This window comes from Lepisosteus oculatus, chromosome 23 (genome assembly GCF_040954835.1).
Source record: "Lepisosteus oculatus isolate fLepOcu1 chromosome 23, fLepOcu1.hap2, whole genome shotgun sequence".
Classification (NCBI taxonomy): Eukaryota; Metazoa; Chordata; class Actinopteri; order Semionotiformes; family Lepisosteidae; genus Lepisosteus; species Lepisosteus oculatus.
The window spans coordinates 14,759,524-14,776,626 of NC_090718.1; the positions used below are offsets into that span (position 1 = coordinate 14,759,524).

General features: G+C 45.3%; 2 protein-coding genes across 7 annotated transcripts in view; both read right to left on the reverse strand.

The window, feature by feature from the left end:
- Positions 1-302: 302 nt before the first annotated feature.
- Positions 303-8,962, reverse strand: bicdl2 (BICD family like cargo adaptor 2). 3 transcript variants are annotated; one of them, XM_015337342.2, is made up of 11 exons: positions 8,824-8,962; positions 7,564-7,748; positions 6,933-7,480; positions 6,174-6,389; positions 4,595-4,711; positions 4,053-4,199; positions 3,719-3,865; positions 3,244-3,318; positions 2,495-2,568; positions 1,849-1,963; positions 303-1,169 (listed from the first exon to the last, which is right to left on the reverse strand). In XM_015337342.2, exons 3-11 carry the CDS (start codon positions 7,242-7,244, stop codon positions 975-977), a joined length of 1,398 nt encoding a protein of 465 aa, XP_015192828.2. In that variant the 5' UTR covers positions 7,245-7,480; positions 7,564-7,748; positions 8,824-8,962; the 3' UTR covers positions 303-974. The 3 variants fall into 3 exon arrangements, with proteins under 3 accessions (XP_015192828.2, XP_006642268.2, XP_015192832.2); XM_006642205.3 differs by lacking the exon at positions 7,564-7,748; XM_015337346.2 differs by lacking the exon at positions 4,053-4,199.
- A 6,382-nt stretch (positions 8,963-15,344) lies between these two features.
- The window catches only part of sidt2 (SID1 transmembrane family, member 2), a 32,815-nt gene continuing 31,056 nt past the window's right edge, over positions 15,345-17,103 (reverse strand). For all 4 annotated transcript variants that reach the window (XM_015337469.2, XM_015337468.2, XM_015337470.2 and 1 more), the window contains one exon: positions 15,345-15,965. In XM_015337469.2, coding sequence (XP_015192955.2) covers positions 15,903-15,965 — 63 coding nt within the window. In that variant the 3' untranslated portion in view covers positions 15,345-15,902. The remainder of the gene's footprint in view (positions 15,966-17,103) is intronic.

The following is a 17,103-nucleotide window of genomic DNA, read 5'->3' on the forward strand; positions in this document are numbered from 1 at the left end:
TCATGTTCTGAGCATGTGCTCATGCCTCGTGCCGCCATCACAGAAATATGCAGGAGCAGAGTTAGTAATCACAGCTGAGAGGTGAAAAGCTCTAAATACAATTCTAGTGAAGGAATGAATTGACTTGGGTATCTGGTTACACACATTCTGTCCTTTACTCTCTGAATCCCAGAAAGCCTCTCTCTTTCCCAAGACTTCAGTGTTCAGATCCCTGCTGCTGTTGTCTTTATTGTAAGGAGTGTGACAGATATCCATTCATTCTGCATGCCGTCCCGCACCTACCTCAAGAAACACACTTTAACCAGTGTTGGAGATTTTATTCAGCTTTATAGAGAGTGGAGGACGATTTTGCCATATGTACATGAGCATTGGAGTTCTTATATAACTATACATCTGCAAAATACTTTGTTCTACATATAAAAATATTTTTAGATAAATAACATTGGCTTCCATAATATTAATAAATTGTGCAAATATTTTCAAGGGTTTGGAAGAATGTGAGGTGGTGCTTGTGTTTTTTTTCCCCTCGGATCGGTTGTTTTTCCCTTTTGTCAATGATAACACAAGGTACCCTAGAAACCGTGACACCATCTCTTATTTCACCCAGGTGTTTAACAGACTGCCACACAACAAGCAAATCCGGGGATTTTAGTCTGATTCTAAAGTTGTAAGTATGAAATCAGCAGGATAAGACCTTTTTTTTTCCTTGTTCAAGTGGCTACCATTTTTGAGGTTCTCTGGTTTGGTTACTGCTTAGGTAGTCTTGGTTCAAGCTGCAACAGTTTCTATGCGGGGAAGGGGAAAATAAATGGGGGTAGCACAAGTCTCTGAGGCTCATTGGTGAAGCACTGTTAACTTTCTAACATAATTTTCTACTGCTTACATTCTCATTTCCTTTTATTTCATCCCCGCTTTCCTTGTTTTTTCCCCCTTATTTTCTGTCCTCTGGTCCCCGGTGCCTCTTCCCTTTTCCCTCAGCTCTTATTGAAGAGGGAGGAGAAGAAGCTGCCCGTCCCTCTCTCCTCTTCCTCGCCTCTCCTCGCCGGCAGCCTGAAAGACCTGCTGGTCCTGGCGTTCCGCCTGATGGATGCCCTCTTCTCCCTTGCTCTCTCCTCCTCGCCCTGCGACTGCGAGCGCACTTGTTGGCTGATGAGCAAACTCATGTCCTCCTTAGAGGGAGAGGAAGAGAGTCAGACTCTGGATGGGTTGAAAGAATTTGAAACTGCCAGATCAGCTCATTGGCTGTTAGTCGGATGACAAACAAATGCAGGTCAGCGCCCTTTTCATTTCTCAGTAAATCACAGTTCCTGTTTTTGTTTTTTTTCTTTAAGACCAAACATTGTGTAATCCTGTTGAAAGAGTTAGCCCTGAGAGGGAATGGAGGACAAAGCAACCCCTACAGGCGCGATGTGTTTTTCTGGGTCTTTCACCACCTGTAATGCCCAATGAGCTGAAGTGTGTCACCAGAATTGTCAATATAGTTTCTGCAGATAAAGCCTACTGACTGCTGTTATTTTCTAGTGGTATAAAACCTTTACTATTATTAATCCTAATCAGATGGTGTAGGGCCATGTTCACCATGCTATACCAGACAGCCCTGAATGAACACTGTTAGCAACAGCTTCCTTAACAAAAGTCTGCATCAGGCCTTGTGTGACATACAGTACAAGGCTGAGCCACACCCCAGCACTGTGGTGTTTGGTTCTGCTCTGGTTTGTGTCAAGCGTTCTCTCGGTGTTGCTCACTTCGTGACAGAGCTGCATGTTGGGAGTGTCACAGACGTGTGCAGGAATGTCAGTGGAATTTGTTGTTCATGAATTGTTTTCAAGAGCAGTGCCCTCTCTGTACCTGCCAGGCCTCCAGCTCCTGAGACAGCGCCACCTTGTGACGGATAGTGTTGAGCAGCTGCTGGTTGAGGGAGTCTCTCTCTTCTCTGACACGATTCAGATCCTCTTCTAGAGCACTGGAAGGAGTAAGGGAGAGAGAGCTCTTTAAAATGGTTTACTCTGAAAAGATGTACTATGCCAGAAAGACTAACTGCAAGTCATCTAGATGATCTGATCTAGGCATCTAGATCTAGAGACTGAGGAGTTTACCAATGTTTAAAATATTAAAGGACTCCTAAGGAATCTCATTCTTGCTGTTGTTACGTACAATTCAGACTGAGTATGCTGAAACATCCCTGTGACTGGCTGTGTTATTTATGGATTCTGTGTTTTTTACACATATTGCCATAAAAGATATTGAACCTAAAAATCAAGAGTCATGTATGCCAAGGAACAATTCCACTGTGTTTTTATACATTCATTAATTTTCATTTTTTCATACATTCTCTTTGGCTCAGGATCGTCTGATTTTGCGACAGCATGATGCTTGATTTCCATGATTGTCAGCTCTGGTTCTGAGCCAGGAAGGCGGAGCCATCTTGAATTCTGTGCCTCACCACAGCACTGCCGAACTCAGAGCCCCTGTCTCTGTCCTCTTGTGTCCTTACCTGTAACTCGGCTGCTCAGAGAGCTGCTTCACTTCCTTTCTCAAAGACTCCAGTTCCCTCGCTTTGGACTCAAGCTGAGGAGATAGTAGCGAATCACAGTGTGAGTTGATTTTAATCATATAAGTGATGTCTACAGCTGGGAGTTCAACCCACAACCATCACGTTAGTGCTTCCACTTCACTGCAGTGAACTTCAGCTAAATCCTCTTTCTCTTTGTATCAATCTGCTAGTTAAGCTGTTGCTCTTAACTACCCTGTAGGGTTATCTCTAAATCCACAGTAGTTTTTTCAGAATGACACTGGTTTTGGACAGAGGACTCCCCATCGATTGAAACATCTCTACCATTTCTCAGTCATTAGGCCCATGACAAGACCTACTGTAGTTTTTGCCCTTTCCTCATCCTGTGATGCCATTTACCCTGTTGTCCACTTTATATGTCCAGGACTCTCTGGAGTTCTGGTAAGGAGCTGGTGGGGACTAATAATGTGGTTGAGGTTCCATGAAGAGGAAGATAAATTATTTTCAGCAGTGTGATGATCTGACATCAGTTAGAGGTGAGCTCACACTCTGCAGGAGGACTGGGAAGGGCTGTCTCCAGTACAGGACAGGCTGGGGAAGGCTTTGCTGTGATTGTGTGCTTCGTTGTGTGCTAGAGATGGAGCCCTCCTTGGACAGGAAAAGGCAGGGAGAGGGAGACAAGTGCCCCGGTTCCTCAAATCATGAGTTTAATGCTTGAGAGAAGACCTGACCTCTTCCTTCAGCTGATGGATTTCCTCCTCCCTTTCTCTCAGGTTCTCCACTGGGACAAAGCTGCTGTCCTGTGCCTGAAAAAAGGACATTTTTTATCCTTGGTTAACGGTAAGATTGTTAATTGTATATTTGCCTCTGCAAAATGCATTTTTTTGCTTGACTGATTATTCTTGCATGAACCTTGAGAAAACTGTACAGTGTTTTTTTTAATTGTAATGATTAGTCACCACAGTAGATACATTCATTGTTTCTCTTTGCCAGCTGCTTTTCAGTGGAAGAAATGTCAAAGGGAAATACAGGTCATCACCTCCTCCAGCCTGCTACTCAGGACAGCTCTGCTGCAGGCTCTGTGTTGACCCTCGAATCATGAGTCTGGTTTCTGCGCACTTACTCCCTTTGCAAATTAATGCCGACACCCAAATTGCAAACCCTGGGCTCAACGCAGTAACGATCCGCGTCCAGCACGGTGGTTACCTGGGTCTGCTCGATCTCGGACTTCAGCGACCTGGCCAGGGAGGCGGGCTCCGCCAGGCTGATCTTCTCCCCCAGTGCCTGGACCCGGCTCTGCAGGCTGTGGTTCAAAGTCTGTAGCTCGAAGGCCTCGCTCCTTTCCTGGGCGAGCTGAGCACACACACACACAGAGAGAGAGATCCGCAGCCGGCTTGGTTACACGAGGCCAGCGGGCAGCGAGGTAAGTAGTGCCACCTCCTGTTTCAAAGCCCAGCGAAAACTGCAGCGAATTGCCCGTCACTTCGGCCAAGTCTCTCTCCGCAGGCCTGAGCTGCTCTTCCCCCCGCCACCCCCTTACCTCCCTCTCCCGCTCCCGGTCCCTCTCCTGCAGCTCCAGGACTCTGTCCCGCAGCCCTGCGCTCTCGGCACACAGCCGCACGTGGTCCTCCTGCAGGGCCGCTAGCCGCCGCTCCCCAAGGGCGGCCCTCTCCTGCAGCACGCGGTTCTGAGAGGTGGGGCAAGAGCACGGCGTGTCATCCAAGCAAACGTGCAGGAACTGCGCCCTGCACCGTCCCCCTCCGGGCACAGCTGCACGGCTGCCTGATTTCACCATGCTCCGGTGCAGACTTACTAAAACACCTTGAGAAAGACTTTTTCAATAGCCTCTTTATTAACAACACATGTGACATGTCATTACCACCTTTCCAAGGCAAATAACAAGCACGTTCGTTAAGTACTGCATTGGAAACCACTGAGAAATAATATTCTAACAATAATGGTCTGTTTTCTGATTATTTCATGTGACGCCTAGGACACATCAACACATGAGGATCCCTGGCTGACTGCGTTTTTGACCGTGAGGGCTGGGCAAGAGCCCTCTGAGAGCCAAGGGAGAGGTACCTCTTTCTGCAGATTCTCCACCCTGGCAGTGCTGACTGAAGAGCTCAGCGTCTTCTCCTCGTACTCCTCTCTGAGCGAGCGCAGCTCTGAGCGCAGGCTGTGCTCCACCATCACTGCCTAAGAGAGACGGGGCGAGGAGGTGAGTGTGAGGGGACACACAGACAGACAGAGGGAGACACAGAGACAAAAAGACACAGGAGACCAGACAGAGAGCTCTCGTCTCTTCAGTGGCAGAGATGCCAGCCTCACTGCAGAATTAGCTCTGACGTGATTGTGAATTTTACAGCGTGGAAGGAAAACAGCAAAGTTCAACACACGATGGCCTTCTGAAGGCTTTTTTCTCAAGGGAAACTTAAGTGAGGAATCTTTTATCATACAGGCACCGCGTGTAACATACTGTTTCACCTTATGTTGGCACCTAGACATGTCTATTTCACTTTTAAAGCTACTTTTATCCACAGTTCTATGTTGAAGATATTTTCTCCCAGCAACTGATGTATTTACAATAGCACAAGGATCAGTTAGAGGGCAGTATGGTAACTAGACAATGATAGAAAAAGCAAGAACTCCCATCCTTCTGATCCCAGAGTGCTGAGACAGGCTGGGATGTTCCTTGATATCTGTGTCAGGTAGAGGCGTGGCATGCTAATCCGCCTTCACAATAGAGGGATCGGCGTACCGGCGTTTAAAAATATTGCGCAAACCCTGTCGGGCTGCATTCCAGTGGAATGAGGAGGTCACAGAGCAAGGGAGACAGAAGAAGGAAGAGGGGCGTAGCCATAGAAACACACTGTAGGCAGAGCAGATCCAGTAACCAGATATACAGTACACAGCATCGTCCTCTACACGTCCTTTTGAGAGAGCTTTATAGAGCATTGTGCAACAATGAGCCCCTGTTCTGAAGTCGTGAGAGACGAGTGTGAAGAGTACAGTCTGTGGCGTGCCCAGGTCAGGGATGTTAATCAAACATGCACAGGAGCTGTATCACTTGGTGACACAGACAGATACTTTATACACACGTTCCCATTAAGTAAAATGCTACAGATCAAAGAAAGTGGGATAGATGAAACTTGTGCTGTATATTGGATTCTTAAGAAGGAGGGGTGCAGTTAATTTGCTACTAAGTGTAGCTCTAGAGGTAGAGTGAATTGGACTGTGAGTTACAGATCTTAACTCTTCTCAATGGGTCCAGGGATCTCCCAGCCCTGGACTTCACCTTGAATGCACAAAGACAGGTTTCTAAAACTTATTTAATTGTTCAAGGCTTCAATTTTTTTTTCCCCAAAAGAGACTTAAAATTTAGACAACATAATGAAACTGAATCGCTATAAGCATTACTTTTATATTTACTGTTGGCAGTGCAGGCATCTGTTTTCATTTTTCCCCAAAGTTCTCAAAGTGACATCGACTTCAGCAGGGCAAGTAAGCTTCAATTCAATTCAATTCATTTTTATAGCGCCTTTTACAAGGTTGTCCCAAGGCGCTTAACAATGCAAGTGATGCAAGTGACCACACATTGTGTGAATACAGAACAGGACCCGGAGAGCAAAGAGAGTGAGCGAGAGAGCCGACAGGTCACCTCTGCCAGCTGCTCCACCAACTTCTGGTTGTGACTGGACAGCTGCCCCAGCTCCTGGCTGCCCTCTCTCCTGCGCTCCCGGTCCTGGCTCTGCTGCTGCTCCAGCTCCGCGCGGAGGGCGCCGAGGTCGGCCTCCAGCTCCGCCACACGCTGGGCCCACTCCAGGCCGCTGGCCTCCAGCTGCCGCTGCAGCTCGTGGCGCTTCTGCTGCAGCCCCTGCGGGAGAGGCAGACAGCGTCAGAGCCGAGACCCCAGCCAGGCAGGACCAGACCCCTTCCACGATGGGCTTGTATGAGACAAACACTGACTGCTATCAGGGCTCTGTTGAGGGAGCGACATGTTGTGGCAAGACCCTGAGGTGAAGCACTACTGAATTTCCTCTCAATCTGAGTATTCTCTATCCCAGAGGCTGGCAGCTTGTTCACAGCGCTGGATTGTCCACAGTGGAGAACACATTTGCACAAGTGAAATCAAGCTGCAGTGTAATATTATCTGCTGCTATTGCTTGGAAGGGGGCACAACTGCTGTCAGGGCCAGTTCCCCAGCTATGTCATGAGATTTAGCTGATGGTAAATGTCAGAGGTGCCCCCAGGGTATCTGAGACTTTCTGCTGCCGATTTGCTCTCCAAGTGTCAATTTGGCAAAAGACAATGTAGGTGTGAAAGAGTGGAGCAAATTTTACAGCTTCCACAGTTGCTCTGTGTGGCAGAGGGGCTCCATGGGCGTGTAGCATCATGACTGGGAGCAATGTTCACTCACCTCTATCTCCCTCTCCTTTTCCTCCAGCTGAGCTCCCAGTTGCTCATTCCTCTCCAGCAGGGCCTGGCCTACCTCGGCCGCCAGGATCAGGTCCCGCTCCAGCAGGTGAGGACTGGAGTCCTCCTGTGAGGCGGCGTCCAGCCTGGAGGCCAGGCCTGGAAGGCCAGGCACCAGCAGGGACTCCCGAGGTTGGGAGGAGAAGGGGAAGAAGCCCTCCTCCAGGAGGGGAGGGGGCAGCCTGTCTCTCCTGGACAGAACCTGCTCTCTGCTTGCCCTCGCTGCGTCTGAGCCCCTCCACACCACATCAGACATGGCAGTAGCCCTCAGGGTGTCCCCACCATCACAGCCCAGCACCCAGCACTGCCCCCTGGTAGTACACAGTTGAAGTGTGACTCCTTAGGACCGCTCGTGAAAAGCTCCAGTTTTAGTAACAGGTGGTCTCTATTCAGCATCAAGGCTGGCTTGCTCTTTTAGCAATGATTAATGGTAGATAGAGATGGCAGATGGTGACTAATGGTAGACAGGATGGAGCTGAATCAGTGTTTGAGCTGTGAAGAAACAAATTAGAGGTTAATTCCACATGAAAAGAAAATAACAGTTTTGACTACAAAACATTCTTTATCTGTCTCACCTCTTTGTGTTTGTTGGAGCTATGAACCCTTTCTCAATGGCTAAGAGACAGTGTCAGCAGTTATATCCCTTTTTTCTAGTTGGATTTCAAAGGAATTTTAGGTGTGTACACTGGAATCTTTTATGGAATTCTGTGTTCTGGGTGGAATTCCAACTCCAGGCACTGTGGTCTGGAGAGAGGTGTCTCTGTGAGATAGGAAGACAGCAGTAATGAATACTTGCATGTTATATGAGTCACACCCCTCTGTGTACCTGCATTTCCCCCTTTTAATAATGGACTGCAGAGTGACGAAGGTTTTTTTTTTAAATAGAGTATCATAAACAAATTAGTTAAAAATAACACAGCATAAACAAATAAGTGACATTCATGTCTGTTCACAAACTGGTTCACAACCAGCTAGTCTGAGAGAATGATAAGAACATTTTTTTTTCTTGGCATGGCATTTTTGCTCCCTTTTTTAACCTCACTGTGTGTATAGTGAAGCAGAGGCAGGGAGTGATTGCTCACGCTGGGTGAGTGGCTTTACTGCAGTCCTTCACTGCTCGTCAGCTGCCGGGCATTCCAGCAGCCATTCAGCCAATGGACTGCACTCAGATTTCTGGTTTTTCCTGCTGCCCTGGCCGGTGCAGAGATTGCAGAGCTTGTTCAGGCGCACCTGAAGGCTGGGACTGGCAGACCAGCTCAGCACAGGCACTGCACCTGGGCTTCGGGCTTCAGCTGCCTCCCTCTGTAACCTTCCGTGCTTCTTGACTTGGGTTTCCTGACGACCTTCACGGGCACGGTTAAATCCTCATGAACCACGCTTGGTAACACGGCTAGCAGAGACCCGTTGGATGGCAGTACTTCAGGTACACTTCCACCCCCACCTCCCCCCTGCCCGCTGGATGCTGTACGTCACACGTTCAGTCAAACACCCTTATGACACGCGAGGACCACTGAACACAACTGCTGTTCAATTTAATTGAAATTCATGTCCTCCTACCCTCTGACTTCCCTGCTCTCATCTTCATTCTCTCCAATGTAAAATCAAATCAAATCATTGTCTCACTTGTAAAAGTTTTTTATCCAGTGTTTCTCACTCCTCTAAACAGCAAACAACATGAACCCCTCTGGTTTCACCCTGCTGTGTTGCACCCGTCTGAGGTTGGCAGCTCTTCAGCCTGGCAGTCCGTTCCCTGACCCCCTCCCATTCTCCCGTCCCTCTCCCCCGCGTCCCGATAACCTACGCTGCTGTCTTTTCCCTTCCAGGATTCCGCTTACCTGAGAATCACCTGCTGGGCTCCCTTCTCTGGACTCGCAGCTTCTGTGTCACATTTCAGTTTCTCTCTGTGTCTCGGTCTCCCAGCGACGCACGCCCAGCGCCTTCATTCCCCCTGTCCCCGGGGGCAATTCTCTCTGAGCTGGGCAGGCCTTGGACACGCAATCACAAGCACGCACACACACTCTCCCACGTGCTCGCACAGGCCCGGCCTCCTGCTGCTGCAGGTGAGTCAGACAGGTGCAGCGCAAGCCACACAGGTAGGGCCCTTGACATCTCCGTTACCAGGCCTCTGTTTTCTTCCAAGATTTGGCACGTAACCTAGGTGTCATTCACAAATCGAAGCAAGACTGTGAAAGGTCAGTCTTCTGGCTAAAACATTTGGTTTCACACTTGGGTGCAGGTGTTTTTAAAAAAGATAGATAGATAATACTTTATTAATCCCGTAGGGAAATTGATGAGTGAGATGTTGAGTAGAGAAGAGGGTCTTTCCTGCTGTCAACAGTATTGCATACAGTATGTCAACCCTTGCCTGAATGAAAACAGGACATATGAAAAGATTTCAGAAATAAAACAGCTTGATCCCAATCTTTACAGGCTGGATAATCTGAGATTTCTTTTGAGTTTGTCTTTGTGCTATTCTATGTCCTATGGTCATATGTGGGTGATTTGCATGAACACCTATTTTGTGAAAAAAGCAAAGGTTTGTAAAAAGACTAGTTTATGTGAAAGTTATGAAATTTTTTCCTTTAAAATGTCTTTAAAAATGCAAAGCTATTGACAACAGAATATTTATGTGTGGGGAAAAAAATGGCATAAAAACAACAAACTGAAGGCTGTGAAAACATTCACAAATCACCTTATGCACAATGCTGTGCAAAACCTCTAGGAGGTTTTGTGAAATGCTATTGACATTCCAAAATGAAAATCGAACTTTGAGCTAACTTTACCACGGTCCATTGAAGCTACTATGAGTTGTCTGATATTATGATCTGTACTAGTTTTGAAATAAAGAGCATATATGCCGCATATGAGTGACCTTTTTTTTTTAGATCTGAGCTTATGAATTAGATGCATTCTCATCTTTTTTTCGTTATGTTACGTCCCAGTGTGTGTTCTGTGTGTTTTTTTCTGTTATGCCCACACTGCTGACTCTTGATTGTTCTCCCTTCCCCATTGGCCCACCATAACACCACACTTTCAGTATGATGTCATCATCAATTATCTCTCAGCCAATAGGAACACATCTTATTCAGCATATAACATGGAGGTTCTCAGCGAGGAGAGGCCTTTTGTTTGACTTCGGTCCTGTTTGGGTGTGGTTATTGCTTTGCTTCTGGTTATTGCTTTGGCGTCGTTGTTTTGTTATTCTTTGTGTGTGTGTATTTTCGTATAGCTTCGTCTTTGTTTTGTTGGTTTTCTGTTAGTTTCTTTGTGGTTTGGTTGTTTGTGTTTATCCTTGTTTTGCCATTACCTTGCCTAACGTGTTACATGTTCAACTTTTGTGTTCTTTTGTACCCTGCTCCTGTTGACTACTCTAATTTTCCCTTATTTGTATTCCTGGTTCATTTGTGTTTTTGTGTGAACTTTTGTGTATAGGGTTAGATTAGGTTGCTGGGTACATTCTACACACTTAGTTGATTTTGTATTAGTACACTAGTTTAGTACGGGTGAGTGCCATTTGTCTTCTATGGTTTTGGGTAGTCAGTGGAGGTTAGCTAGGGTGTTGAAGACGCCGAAGACCGTGTGTTTCGGGTTTTCTTTTGTAGACAGGTTAGCTTTCCCTCACTGTCCTAGCCAGCTCCATTTTGTTTATTTTCTTTCCTTTGGCACCACTCTAGTTCCTTACCCTTATCACGCTTCCTAGTCCCTCACCAGAACCCACCTGCTTCCAAAAGAATTATCCTTAATGTTACACCCCTTTACCCCTAGACACTTGGGGTCGTAACAGTATTGGGGGCTCGTCCGGGATCTCAAATTCCCGTCCTAAAGATTTTTTGGTTGCAGAATTTTGGTGTTGGTACTTTTGTGCATTTTAGGACTGGTACAGGATTTTGATTTGTGGATTGTGTTTTGGCAAGGTACTGTAATTATGGCTACTTTTGATTTACGAAAGTTTGTGGAGGAACCTTCCTTTGAGCAGCTGGATAGGTGTAGGAAGGACGAGTTGTTCCAGATTGCAGATCACTTCCGGATTCAGGTTTCGACGCAAGCTCTTAAAAGGGACATCAAGAGAGCTGTGGTGGATAGGCTGGTGGAGTTAGAGATCTTTGCACTAGCGAGCAGGGACGCTGGTTCTCCTGGGGCTGGTGCTAACCCTGCTATGGTGGTGGAAGAACAGGATGAGGCGCAGGGGGTGGCTGAAGACTTAGACGGAGGCTGAGGTCAAGGCCACATTACCTCCCTTTGATCCGTTCTCTCCAGTCTCCACCGGGTCAAAAAGCGAGACTCGCCTGAAAGTTTGTTTGGCCCGCTTCCACGGGGAGGCGCAGGAAAAAGCCCAGGTACGCCAGGCAGAACTTGAATTGCGCCCTGCAATTCGTAAGATGGAGATCGAGGCGGAGAAAGAGGTTAAGCTCCGACAGCTTGAGCTAGAAGCACGAAAGAATGCTCCTGCTGTGCAGCCGACCCACTCCGAGGCCTCTAGCGTGTCTCCTTTGCAAGATCCACTCTCGACCACCTTCGATGTAAGTAAGCACATTGCTTTAGTTCCTCTGTTTAGGGAGACAGAAGTTGATTCGTACTTTGGTGCATTCGAGAGAATTGCCACATCACTTCGTTGGCCTGAGGAGGTCTGGTCACTGCTTTTGCAGTGCAGATTAGTGGGCAAAGCTCAGGAAGTTTGTTCTGCACTTTCTCTGGAAGAAAGTTTGCATTACGATACTGTGAAAGCTGCAATCTCACGGGCTTACGGATTAGTCCCCGAGGCTTATAGACAATGCTTCCGAAATCATTGTTAAGTGTCAGACCAGACTTTTGTTGAATTTGCGAGAGAGAAGGGCACTCTCTCTGATAAATGGGTTGTAGCCAGTAAAGTCAGTGAGTTTAACTCATTGTGTGAGTTAATGCTCGTAGAAGAATTTGAGACTTGTTTGCCCGAACGCATTGTTGTGTATTTGAATGAGCGAAAAAAACTAATTTATCGCAAGCCGCTGTTCTTTTCAGAACAGGTTAGCTTTCCCTCACTGTCCTAGCCAGCTCCATTTTGTTTATTTTCTTTCCTTTGGCACCACTCTAGTTCCTTACCCTTATCATGCTTCCTAGTCCCTCACCAGAACCCACCTGCTTCCAAAAGAATTGTCCTAAACGTTACGCCCCTTTACCTCTAGGCACTTGGGGTCGTAACACCTTAAACTAACTATATCCTCTGACCACAGGATTAGGTGACCTGCGCGACTGAGTAGGGCTATGATGCCACCAGGAACCCTCTCAATGCGCAACATAACATTGTTTTAATCAGCACATCCACACATATGAACAAAACATATTTGGCTATTTTGATGGCTTTCCTATCTGGATTTTTTTGTATCTATCCATATCGCCAGAATTGAAAGCAGCTGTCCTGACTTTAAGTTTGGTGCGAATCTCGCCATTTACCCACGATTCCTGATCTGGATGTGTGCGAACAGTAATCCTGGGAACCACGTCTTCAATGCATTTACAATGTAACATAGTCCTTATACAGATTGATTTTTTTTTTCCGGCAGCTTCGCGGAAGATCTGCCAGTCAGTAGTAGCACAACAGTGACTTAATATAAAATCCAATTCATCCGACCAACATTGAATGGGTCTTAACGCTGGCCTCTCCTGTTTAAGCTCCTGCTTGTAAACGGGAAGTAGCAGAATGGGGGCGTGATCGGATTTGCAGACAGGAGGTCGGGGGAGGGCTTTGTAGCCATCCCGGAAGGGAGTGTAAACATTGTCCAACGTGTTTGTTCCACGCGTCAGGCAGTTGATGTAAATTAGGCATTTTCTTCAAGTTCGCCCTGTTGAAATCACCCGCTATGATGGATGTGTATTCTCGTTTATGTTAAACTAATAGTGTAGTTCATCCAGTGCCCTTGTGAAATTTGCCTGCGGCGGAATATACACCACTGTGAGAACTACCGATGTGAACTCCCTCGGTAAATAGAAAGGGCAACATTTTATTGTCAGATGGTCAAGATGTGTAGAGCATGAAGTTGAAATAATCTCCACGTCTGTGCGCCAGGAATTGTTTACCATATTCACCTGACGGTGAATAGAAAATCCTCCTGGGAGGATAGCAGAGTCCAGAACAGACGGGTCAAGCCAGGTTATTGGAAGCGCCAGCATATTGGAGTTCTTGATGAAGCATTGCTCTCAGTTCATCCAGTTTATTGTCCAGTGACTGAACATTAGCAAGAAGTATACTTGGGAGTGGGGCACAATTGCTGCACTGCCTCAATCTCACCAGAACGCCTGCCCGTTTACCCCTCTTCCTGCGATGCCGTCTTCTTTCCAGTACAGGTACCAGTGAGATACCATAGTCCAGCTAGTCGGCAGTAATTATTGGTGTAGATTTAACTGTGCCAATATTCGATCTTATGTCCATAAGTGTTTGTCAGTCATATCTAATAACCGAGCAAACGGTATGTGCAGTTAGCAGTATGAAAAACAACAAAAAATAAAGAAATTACGAATGGGAGCTCACAGGCTTTCCTACTGTAAATATCTACTGTAGATATTACTGTGTACAGCTGCTTCACAGGGTAGAATTGTCAACTTTATCCATTCTGAATGTTTCTGTATCTTTAGAGTTCAATTCAATTTATTTTATATAGCACCTTTCACAATAAGGTTGTCCCAAGGAAATTATACTGGATCCAGGACCAGAAAAGACCTGGAAACGTTAAAAGTACATCATGTGTAGATGCTGTGTCACTGCATGTTCGCTGCAAAGGAACAAGTAAAGATGAAAAATAGAAAAGATCACTTGAAAAAGCCAAAATGTTTCTCCTTGATCTTTCAGTTTGGAACTAAGATTTACTTGTTTTAATATGGAGTGGGGACTCACCTGCAGTCCTGGGTGATTAGACTCTGGATCACATCAATCTCTCTCAACTCTAATCACCCAACATCCCACTCATCAAACCCATTGATTTGGGACTTTTTAGATGATTTTAAAACATTCTGTTGGTAGATTTTCTGTGTGACAGCGGATGGATTGAGCCTGAAATGTTTATAAATCATAGCTGTTTGTTCAGAGTGTTGATACACTTCACATTTGGAGAAAGTTTCAGCCACTGGATAAAGATACAGTAATCAAAAGTGGGTAGCGGGGTCAATGTCAACAGACACCTGAGGGAGTCCAGACATCTGGAGTAAGACAAAGGTGTCCTCTCCCACTTCTTCTCTATGTTCATTTTAAAGAGCCATTGGCAGAGGTGGTGAGACAGGGGAAGTCCTCGAGATCCCCCAGTACACAACACGACCCTGTTCCTGAGCTCGGACAGGGGGTTGCAGAGAGTGCTGCAAATTACAAAGTGGTACTCCAGGGCCTTGGGCTTGAAGCTAAATTGCTGAAAGAACAAGGTCAAGCCAGGCTGACGCACGCAATGGACAACCCTAAAAGTGTTAACACCTGGAGGGACTTAATGACATTTTGCAAAACTGATTAATAACAATCTCCCTTTTCAGGCTTCTTTAATTTTTGAATCGTTAACAATGGTATTGTTTAGAATTGTGTTTTTAGAAATGTATTCTTTGGAAGCATTGTATACATTGCTGGAATTAATTTTTTATAACAAAATAAGGGGATTCCTCATTGTCAGTGAAGTGTAGGTGTGCTATACAGCAGCGATGGATAGCAGGGAAAGGAGTTCAGTTCAGACTGAGAAGACTTGAGCAGCTTATTAAGGAGGTCTGAAAATAGCTGGAAGATGTTGCCTCCTTCAGCAACAAGGTGCCTGGTCTGCAAACCAAAGTGATGGTTTACAATTAACCTAGTAGGAAGAGAAAGATAGCACCCCCAGCTGGGCCAACAATTCTACTTCATATGCAACAGGCACCCAACAATCACCAAGTTTCTACACCCTGTTCACTTAGTACCCCCTTCTCTGTTTCATGTGCCAGCCCAGCGCTCAATCACAGGCGAAGGGGTTTCATTTTTCTCTGTGAGGGTTATTTGAAACTGGCCTTCAGCTCTTAAAAAGCTGCATGGATTTTGAACCCTGTGAGAATCACTGTCTTTCAGAGCTCCTGCCATCCATGTGCTCAAATGTGACAAATTGACAAACTCCTACCTGTACTTGTTTGACACAAACTGGTCACCTAGTCAGAAAAAAGGGAGACAAATCTTAATTAGATCAGTTACTGGCTGATGCCAGTGATTAACGGCCAAACCAAACCAGAGGACCAGAAACTCAGTAGACACAGGAGTCTGAGGACCACTGCACTGAAAATATTGCATCTCCCATATGAAAGGGTCTTCTTGAAACACAGCTCTTAAATACTCATTATTCAGACTTAACATACATGCAGATAAACATGCCAAAAAACAGTATTGAAAATTTGATATTTATTTTTACATAAAGTTGTTTTACAGTGCAAAAGCACACTCTCTGTTCTGCTTATAAATGAATCTGAACCCTGTAACAATCTTTTAGCAAAAACAGTGGATCTTGTCCTGCTTCACTGACCATATTAGATGGAAACACAGGCCTCTTTCTAGTAGCAGACACTAAACACACACAAACTCTTAAACCCCACACACTATGTGTGCTCAGTTACATACATTGACACACAAAACTCCCCAACAATGCCTTCTAGACGGATATAAGGTCCTTTCATGTCAGTCGTGTTGACGTTAATGTAACAAAGAGAGTGGTGACATCTGTAACATCCATATTACTAACAACATGAATAAAGGCGATGGGCGGAGCTCCGGCATGGTCAGGTGACCCAGTTTCTTTGATTGGCAAATGGATTCTCCACACAGGTGGACAGGACAGGTATCAAAGAGTGAAGTGGGGGGGAACCCCTCCAGGTGGATGTGTCATATGTGCCATTTTAACACAGGTCACGATTGGTCTGCTTGAGAGCTGTAAGGGCAGTATTTCTTTCAGAAGGCGTAGATCTTATCTCTTTGAACACAGTCCAAGTCATCATCAAGAGTAAGAAGAACCTGAAGCACAGAGAGAGCAGGGTTAGGGTTAGTCTACATACTGAGTTATTGGGCACTAGAGAGAGTACAGCAACAGCACACTGAGAGACAGATGATGAAGCGTGAGAATCCATACATGCACAAAAGCAAAGGAAAGGCAGAGCTAATTCTGGTGGCTTAGCATTCTTCAAGATTGTGAGCCGCATGGTTGATAAGTCTGCTCCAAACATTCAAAACACTGTGTAAAGAAGAGTTTCTCCCTACTATTTTCATTTCCATTATTCTTCTATCAACTATTTTTAAGGCTATCATATCCTTTTTGTGCTGATCAGAAGACTTGTAGTCTGACTTGCAAAATTCATAAAAAAGTACTGATTCGCAAAATACTTTGCAAATACACCTAGTGTCCACTGCTCGATGCTTTGCAAATACTACATTTTCTGCCTCATCTTAACTTTGCAACACATTTTTTCCCACAATCAAGAGAGGTTTCATATCCAGCATCACACTCTCTGCAGCATGCCTGCCACTACACCTTCTCCCTGCATGCCTGTTTTTGTTGGTTGTCCTCTTTCTAGTTTCTCACAACTTGACAATGCATGACGTCGTAAATGTATGTAACTGCATTTTAAACCTGCCACCTGTCTTCTAGATCGCATTATTTCTGTTTTATTTCAGTCCTGGTTTCCAGCCTTCTGCCCTGGAAGAAGGGCACAACAAATGAGCACTGGAGTGGTACCAAATCCCTTTAAAACAGCTTCAGTTGTTAAAAGAGTTGGAGAAGAAACAAAAACAGCATTGAAAAACCATGCAAAAAATAAAAAAGATTTGAAACAAAATAGATGTCTTATATACAAAGGAAATTTTAAAAAAGTTATATTTACTAGACAATTTATTATGAGTCAGGATCAATATCACTAAAGCTGTTGGCAAGAAAATTAAAAAAAACAACAGGACGATAATACAATATATAAAATAAGGGACCAGAACTGTAATGGTGTATTATATAAATAGGAGGAAATCCAATATACTTTAACAAAGTATTACAGAAAGTGAAGAAAAGATGGATGCTTTTTTGGAATCTCTCAGTTTAACAACTCTTACGGAAGATCAAAATAATATATTAAAAGCGATGATAACACCTGAAGAATTGAAGTTA